The sequence below is a fragment of the Eurosta solidaginis genome, chromosome 1 (assembly GCF_040869045.1).
Source record: "Eurosta solidaginis isolate ZX-2024a chromosome 1, ASM4086904v1, whole genome shotgun sequence".
NCBI lineage: Eukaryota > Metazoa > Arthropoda > Insecta > Diptera > Tephritidae > Eurosta > Eurosta solidaginis.
This window is the reverse complement of record NC_090319.1, coordinates 275,915,712-275,924,411: the sequence shown is the minus strand read 5'-3', so window position 1 is coordinate 275,924,411 and position 8,700 is coordinate 275,915,712. Positions and strand designations below refer to the sequence as shown.

General features: G+C 37.9%; 1 protein-coding gene and 1 long non-coding RNA gene across 2 annotated transcripts in view; one reads left to right on the top strand and one right to left on the bottom strand.

The window, feature by feature from the left end:
* Positions 1-3,343: 3,343 nt before the first annotated feature.
* Positions 3,344-4,155, bottom strand: LOC137237338 (uncharacterized). The gene is made up of 3 exons (XM_067760864.1): positions 4,056-4,155; positions 3,825-3,978; positions 3,344-3,753 (listed from the first exon to the last, which is right to left on the bottom strand). The coding sequence occupies exons 1-3, from the start codon at positions 4,107-4,109 to the stop codon at positions 3,641-3,643; spliced, it is 321 nt and encodes a 106-aa protein (XP_067616965.1). The 5' UTR covers positions 4,110-4,155; the 3' UTR covers positions 3,344-3,640.
* An 847-nt stretch (positions 4,156-5,002) lies between these two features.
* The window catches only part of LOC137237342 (uncharacterized), a 212,336-nt gene continuing 208,638 nt past the window's right edge, over positions 5,003-8,700 (top strand). The window contains exon 1 of the long non-coding RNA XR_010948910.1: positions 5,003-5,781. This is a non-coding gene — a long non-coding RNA (uncharacterized lncRNA). The remainder of the gene's footprint in view (positions 5,782-8,700) is intronic.

The following is an 8,700-nucleotide window of genomic DNA, read 5'->3' as shown; positions in this document are numbered from 1 at the left end:
TTTTCAACTTTAGATCTGAAGGACGGCTTCTTTCATGTGCCGATGCATAGGGATTCAATAAAGTACACGGCTTTTGTTACACATGCTGGCCAGTATGAATTTTTGTACGCGCCTTTCGGCATAAAGAACTCTCCTGCTGCATTTTGTAGGTTCATTGCAGTGATTTTCAGGGATCTTATCAGAGACGGTACAGTCGCAATTTATATGGATGACTTAGTTATTCCTTCGAATAGTGAAGAGGAAGGGATAGAAAAATTGAAAAGAGTTTTGAAAGTTGGTGAGAAACATGGCATACAGTTTAAATGGAAAAAATGTTAGTTTTTGCAAAGGAGTGTCAATTTTTTAGGATATGTCATAAAAAATGGCACAATTCAACCATCGGAAGAGAAGACAAAAGCAATAAAAAATTATCCAATGCCAAGGGACAGAAAAGCGATAGAGCGGTTCTTAGGGTTAACGTCTTATTTTAGGCGATTCGTTCAAAATTATGCGTTATTGGCAAAACCGTTGTCTGATTTGCTAAGAAAAGATGCAGTTTTTAAAATCGGTGATGGGCAACTAGCAGCCTTTCAGCAACTTAAGGAGGCATTAATAAAAAAGCCTGCACTTAGACTATTCAATCCGAATGCAGAAACAGAGGTACATACGGACGCGTCAAAATTTAGTTACGGAGCAGTGATGCTGCAAAAGTGGTCTGAGGACAAAACTTTCACCCAGTCCAGTACTTAAGTCGAAAGACAAGTCCTGCAGAACAAAAGTATAGTTCGTATGAGCTCGAGGTTTTGGCCATAGTTGAGGCACTAAAAAAGTGGAGAGTGTATTTGCTAGGTTGTAAATTCAAAATCGTGACTGATTGTAACGCATTTGCAATGACTATGCGTAAAGACGATATTCCTTCTAGAGTAGCAAGGTGGGCGATGTTCCTACAAGAGTTTGATCATCAAATCGAGCATCGATCAGGGTCTCAAATGAGGCACGTAGATGCGCTCAGTCGGGTTCATTGTTTGCTTGTTGAAGATACATTGCGTCATAGGTTGATAAAAGCGCAAGAAGAGGACAGTTGGACGAAGGCGGTTTTAAAGATTTTAGAAAAGGGTACGTATGATGACTTTTACACATTTCGCGGTGTTATTTACAAGGATCCAACAAGAGAACTTATCGTTGTACCGGAGCAAATGGAGGAAGAAATTATGAAATTAGCTCATAGGCAGGGCCACTTTTCAGCACGTAAAACACAAGAGATTATTGAAAAGTCATACTTCATACCGAAAGTGTCCTCAAAAGTAGCGATAGTTGTATCCAGTTGTATTGAGTGCATCGTGGTTAATGCAAAGGCAGGTAAAAGGGAAGGTCTTTTGTCACCAATCGACAAAGACACTGAACCGTTGTCTACCTTACATCTCGATCACATAGGTCCCATGACAACCACGAATAAGCAATACAATTATATTTTTGTTGTAGTAGACGGGTTCACAAAGTTCGTTTGGTTCGAAAGATACCGGAGCTTCTGCGGTGGTAGAAAAAATGAAAAAGCGGGCTAGTATTTTTGGAAATCCCAAAAGAATAGTTTCGGATAAGGGTTCTGCTTTCACATCTAATTTGTTCAAGGATTATTGCGAAGAATAGGGTATTCAACATTATACTAAAACTACAGATGTGCCCCGAGGAAATGGGCAAGTCGAGAGGATGCACCGTGTAGTTGTGCCTATGTTGGCAAAACTAAGTCAGGAACATCCGGAACAGTGGTACAGGCATGTAGATCAAGTCCAGCAATTTATAAATAGTATTACGTTAAGAAGTACCAAGTACTCGCCATTTAAAATTTTAACGGGATGTGATATGCGATTAAAGGACCTACCTGACCTTAACGAGTTTATGCAAGACGCAAATATGAAAGATATAAATTCTGAACGTAACGAAATTCGAAATAAAGCTAAAGAAAACATACTGGAAATTCAGCAAGAAAACCGCAAATGCTTTAATACGAAACGTAAATCAGCGATAAATTATAAAATAGATGACTTAGTTGCTATTAAACGCACTCAATTTGGCAGTGGCCCCAAACTTAAGGCAAAGTATTTAGGTCCATACAAAATAACAAAAAAACTTCCTCACGACCGTTATGAAGTAGAAAACATAGGTGAGAATGAGGGTCCAGGGTGTACGTCGACAGTGGCAGAGTTTATGAAGCCATGGGGACCATCATTCGGGACGAATGAAACGTCAGGACGGCCGAATGTAGGAACGGATAACACTGAGCATAGAAACACTGTGCATTTAGATAGAAAAGCAACACGCTGAGGAAAAAACTATTAAATTAAGGTAGTAGTTTCTAAAAACAGTCGTCGTCTTCTCGTGAACCTGAAAACGTAAATTTAAAATACGAGAATTTAAAATATGAAATATTAAAAATATGATATGCTTTTTTACAACATTCAAATAAATAATAATTAGTTTTAAAATAAATATATAAATGTAAAAATGTAATACAAACAATGAATTGAAATAAACTATGTTACAAAATTGACAAAATTGTGAAGAATAAAACATTATTTGTGTAAACCCACTTATATATCCCATACAACCGATCGTTCAGATAAGGGGGCTTTTTGCCATTTTTTTTTTTCTTTATCTTAAACTCGTTTAGGTATGTACATCTGTTCATTATATATTTCTTATCTTATACAGCGCATTATTTGGAGATTACGAACGGGATAAGATTATTGTTCAGCCCCATTCATGAAAGGTATGAAGTCTTCGGCACAGCCGAAGACAGTCCCGTCCTTTTATATTGCGTTTAAAATGTACATAACCTCTTACCGTACGGAAACTAACACTTTTTGATGAGAAAAACAAAATTCAATTTTTCAATTATAGGTTAGGTTAGGTTCACTGAACCAAAAAGGTACGTAATATCAATAAAAAAGTACATTGTCACAATTAAAATTTTATTAAAAATGAGCTAATAAATTATTTAATTGTCACAATACACATCGATGATTAAATTTAATAAAACTATTTATTAAATTTATTTTTTGAATTCTATTACGTATTTATTGGCAGGACGTACAATTTATTAATTTTAATAAATTAATTAATTAATTTTTCACACAGATTCAATAAAAAGTTCGCTACACCTATTAATATTTTATTGAATTTAATTAATTTTTTATTAAATTTAATAAATTTTTAATAAAAGGTTCGCTATGCCTATTAATATTTTTTGAATTCAATACATTTTTTATTAATTATTATTAATATTTTTTGTAGAATATAAATAAAAAGACTGCGTTTTCGACTATGTTATTATTTGTAGTTGTATTTATTTTTATTACATTATTTAATAATTTTAACTGCATTACATAAAATGTGTACTTTCGGAAAATTTGACTTTACAGGCATTTCAAAATAACACATTTCTATGAAGGTTCAAAATGTTTCGCATGATTTTGGGTATTCCAAATTAAAAACATGAAATATTTTAAAACATATGTCAGTAGCTCTTACTACACTTTTAAAAGGAAATTTTATACCGTCGAAATAGACAAATATCTCATTCACATTCTTTATATCCTTGCCGATAATGATAATGAAGGGCCGAATAGGGGTTTTTTCTTCAGTTAAAACTCTGATGGACTCTTCAAGAGCCTCGATTGATGGACGTATCATAACAAACGCATTTTGCGAATTTTTTATTGTAAATCGCGTTATCGCGTACGTGCAGCGCCCAGAGTGGGCAGGCTTCTTGGCTAGCTGAAAATAAAAGAGAAAATAAAAAAAAATTTATAAGATGCAGATTTTTTTTGTCTTTTCATATTTTTTACTTTTATTCAAGTTTTCAATGTCGCTCAGCATATCTTTGATAGTCTTGTTATTTAAATGGCCCTCTGACATCAATACGGTATACAACTTTTGTTGGTCCCAAGTATTTAAAATCGAAGACGCTGCCGGAAAAAGGACTGTAAAGTCTATCTCAATCTATAATATAAAATCAAATAAATTATTAGAAAAATATTCATTCAATGACAAGGAAATAATATAATAAAAACACTTACAAGTCTATATCCGGATGGCAATTTGTATTCCGGCCAACTTTCAAACACCTCCATCGTTGTTGCTGCAGTTTTAATATTGCACAGCCTGTGTTTGATGTATGCCTTTCAATATCTCTCAAATTCTTCGGCAGATAGAGTGTCGTACTCTATTGTGTTTATTACAATTTCTGCATTTTCTTCAGGTTCTAAAAAATTGTACAAATCAGTTTCAGTATTACTAAAACAAAATACCATTAATGATAGTTTATAATTTACCTAACACATTGCAGCGATCATCACCTTTACTACTCTCTGCAGGAATTTTGTTAGTCATATACAGCTGCTTTGAGTTAGCCTTAACATTTGCGTGCTTATGCACGTGCATGATGCCTGGACACAACGAATTTCGTTAAAATGCTTTAAGCCATGAAAAGTCTTAAAATGCCGAAAAAGAAAAGCACATAACTAAATTTTTTTGCACATTTGAAACAAATCATTTTATCAACAATGTTCTAGGAACAAATGCTTTTTTATTATTATTTTTTTATTTATTATTATAACTAAAATTATTGCTTCGTTTTTAGTTATTTAACTTTAAACTTTTTTATTTAATTTGTCACTTTAATTTCACTTTTTTTGATTACTGCTGCTTCGTTCCCTTTTCTTATTGTTCGTCATTACCGCGTGTTAATTTGATTTAATAAGGAAATTAATTACATTTAATAAACTATTTATTGTCACAATTAAACTATTTATATTCACAATTAAAGATTTATTGAAACACTTACTTATACTTACGCTATTTATGATAACAATAAATTTATTAATTGTATTCAATAAATATTTAATTCTGACAATAAAGTGTTTATTAAAACGTATTTCAACCGACAGACAGTTAGAGAATACGTCACAGAAATTGTTTGCGCGGCGTAGGCTGTCACCCGTCCCATCACCCTCTTGTACATACGTATAGCTATGAATTTATATATATATAACCCGTATCGTGTATTGTATTCGAATATATTGAATTCTATTATATTGAATTACCCCCAAAATCAATGCATGGCATTTACCCTTAAATTCCCTATTGGGAATGCTCATGGCCGTGTGGCAGCCTCCACCGCGCAAAATCCACCAAGTCGAATTCGCCGCACGTACAGGATGGCGATCTGGCATGATCGACATCTGTCAGAAAAACCACCACCGTTTATTATTATATTTTTTCCTGGCTCTTTGTGCGAACAAAATTTTTATACTCTTGCCATTTTTTTTCTATTTAATATTTCTATGCTTTGAGTGCATTTTTTTTCAAAACAAATTGAAGTGAAATTGCTGTAATTCATTGTAGTGCAGTTAAGCAAAAGCGAACAACTATTGAATTGTAACCAAACGTATAAAGAGCAAAAATCGCTGCTATAGCTGAAACGCAGAAATAAATACTCCTAAGCGAAGAGAATAAATCTGTAAATATATTGATAAAGGTGGTTTTTTCTTTAATGGGAAAGTGGCTAAAATTGTCTCTAATTTCCCCGTAACATTAAAGTGAGCACAATTTCGTGCTAAGCCCTTAAGGTCCATCCATTTAACCATTATTAGCAGCGTGAACGCTGACAATTGGTATCAACACCTGAAGGAAGCGTAGAAAGTTTTACCGAGCATTACATCCTGAGAAAACTCAAATATCGAAGGACACCGCAGCGCCATCACCGGTCATTCCACCAGCACTCAGCACTATCCATACAAGCCGGTGAGTACCATCCTCTAGTTTATCTAATGGTCCTTCGTCGCCATTGACGAAACCAGCCTCTCAACAATATAAAAAACACGTACATACATTACGTATATCCCCCGACTAAAATTTGGTGGCTCCCGCCAAATCCAAATTTCTCCCGCCAGAATTATAATTTCCCGCCAAAAATACATTTATATATATATATATATACAGTATCACCCCCATATACACCTGTACGTAAAAGCGGTGCATTAAAAAATTTTCGAGGCAAATCCCACACACACTTGCACAAGGTTAGCTCATTGCCCTTTAATACTTGAGTCCCTTGCGGTATAAATTAAATACATATCTCCACATTTACATTGTTGACGATACCCAGCAAAAAATTCGGCCACTTTCACATAGTCTGAAATACCCAGCAGCAAATTCTGCAGGTCATCCCAACTGGTCTCAGACTACTCCCAATTAATCTAACTGGCCCTAACCTACTCACTCTTGACCGATAGGAAAGCTTCTGCCTTTGGTATTCCCTCATAAATAAACACCAGGCAGTCCCAAAAAATTCCCAAAATAGCTAAAGTAAAACTAAGCAAGTCCTTTTTTAGAATGGCTACCGTGGTCGAAAATAAATTTATATCCGAAACGGATCTCTTTTCGGATTACTGCGCTCGGTTCGGCACAACCGAGATCCAAGATAACACCGAAGCATCCCTAAAAATAAAAGATAAAAATATAGATGTGTTCTGGGAAAGGCTACAGAGCGCATATGACGCTGTCGTAGAATCTGATGACAACGATCTTCCCGTCGACTTTAAGGCCTCAGCCTTCAATAAATACCGCGACTGCCTTATAGCATATGAAGACACAAAGGCAAGAATAGGCGATCAGCTCCAGCTAAGGTTACTAAGCAATCCCGTCCCCGCTACAACTACCACTCCCCCAGAAAATTCCGGGATGCACCTCAAAGTATCCGCCTGTGACACCGAAGTCTTTTACGGGAGTTATGATCAATGGCCGTCCTTCCGTGACATGTTCACGGCGGTCTATATCAACCACCCCAAACTCTCGAGCGCCCAAAAACTGTACCACCTCAGGTACAAAACCCAAGGGAAAGCCGGCCAGATAGTAAAGCAATTTCCACTAAGTGATGACAACTTTGCTCTGGCTTGGGAAGCTCTTAAATCCCGTTATGAAAATAAAAGAGTCCTGGTCGACAACCAAATAAAAGCCCTCATGACCCTCAAGCCCATTCCGACTGAAAACAGCGAAGACATCCAGCGATTACAATCCTCCGTTAATAACTGTCTCCAGATATTAGCAACCCAACAAGTCTCGACAGACAGTTGGGACCCCATATTAATATATCTGGTAACCTCAAAACTGCCGGAAAATACAGTTGCGCTTTGGGCGCAATATTTAAGCTCCAGAAGAGACCTACCGACCTGGTCCCAAATGGATCAGTTTTTGACTACTCGCTACGAGATAGTGGAAAGGGTGGATCAATGGCGACCAGCCAAATCCCGATATAACCCACCCTCCACTAATTTCTCAAAGCCTCCCACAAGTCAAAACAATCCCCAGTTCAGGCAGGCTCAAACTCCTAACCAAAGCCGCAACCCCCCGCAGAACAACAACTACTCTCAAACTCGCACAAATGCTCATGTGGCCGAGCATCAAAAAGTATACGCCTGCAGAAAGTGCAAGCAGAACTCCCAGAAGCTACAAAGCTGCTTGCATTATAAAAAGCTGGCAATCCCCGAACGGAAAAAATTCGTGAGAGAAAGCAATCTCTGCGAAAACTGCCTGTCACAAACCCACCTCGTAAAAGATTGCACAAGCACAGGAACGTGTCTATACTGCCAAGGTCGCCACAACTCCACCCTCCACGATACCGGAATATCACACCAAACCAATGGCCCTCGAAGAACGGCAGCCCAAGTAGCAACTACTCAGGACGTTGCCAACCCAGATCCCAACGAGGAACTTCCCACCACCTCAAACGCTGCCCGCATTCAATCTTTGTATGCGGAAAATGATAGCAAGATCATTCTCCCCACAGCGATAGTGTCCATAGAACACCGAGGGGACTGCTTCAGGCTCAGAGCCTTAGTGGATCAAGGGTCAGAGTGTAGTTTCATCTCGTCGAAAGCTCAAATCAAGCTAGGCCTCCCATATACCCACTCCCTATTTAAAATATCGGGAATGGGAGGCGGAGTAGTACAAACCTCCAACAAGCTATGCTCACTGACCCTAGTCTCAAATGACCACAAGGTAAAAATAAAGGCCCAGGCAATCGTGCTACCTCGGCTCACTAGGCAACTCCCAACACTCACGCTAAATAACGACCAAATGCGTAAATGGTCCCATCTCAAGCTAGCAGACCAGAACACCCAGAACCCCTCCCAAATTGATCTGGTATTAGGCAGTGATCTTATCCCACAAATAATGCTAAATGGCATAGAAAAGATCTCGCCCACACTGCTAGCACAAAACACGATATTTGGCTGGATAATAAGTGGCCAAACCCCCGAAAAGGTCGGATCACACTCCTCTCAAGCGTGGGAAGTGACGAATGTCCAGCTGAATGAACAGCTAAGGCAATTCTGGGAAATCGAAGAAATACCCAGAGTGCGAGTGGAAACCCCAGAAGATAAAATGTGCGAAGACTTTTATCAAAGCACAACCACTCGCATTGATGACGGTCGATATATGGTTCGGCTCCCCTTTAAATCAACATTCCCGAACGATATCGACCTAGGTCAATCCCGTACTGCAGCCCTACGACAGTTCCACGGCATGGAGCGTTCTCTCTCAAAAAAGGGCGATCTCAAGCAGCAATACGACCAGGTACTCGAAGAATATCTGTCCCTAGGCCACATGGAAGAATGCAGGCCCAATGAAATAAAATCCCTGGGTAAATACTGCTCATTCTAT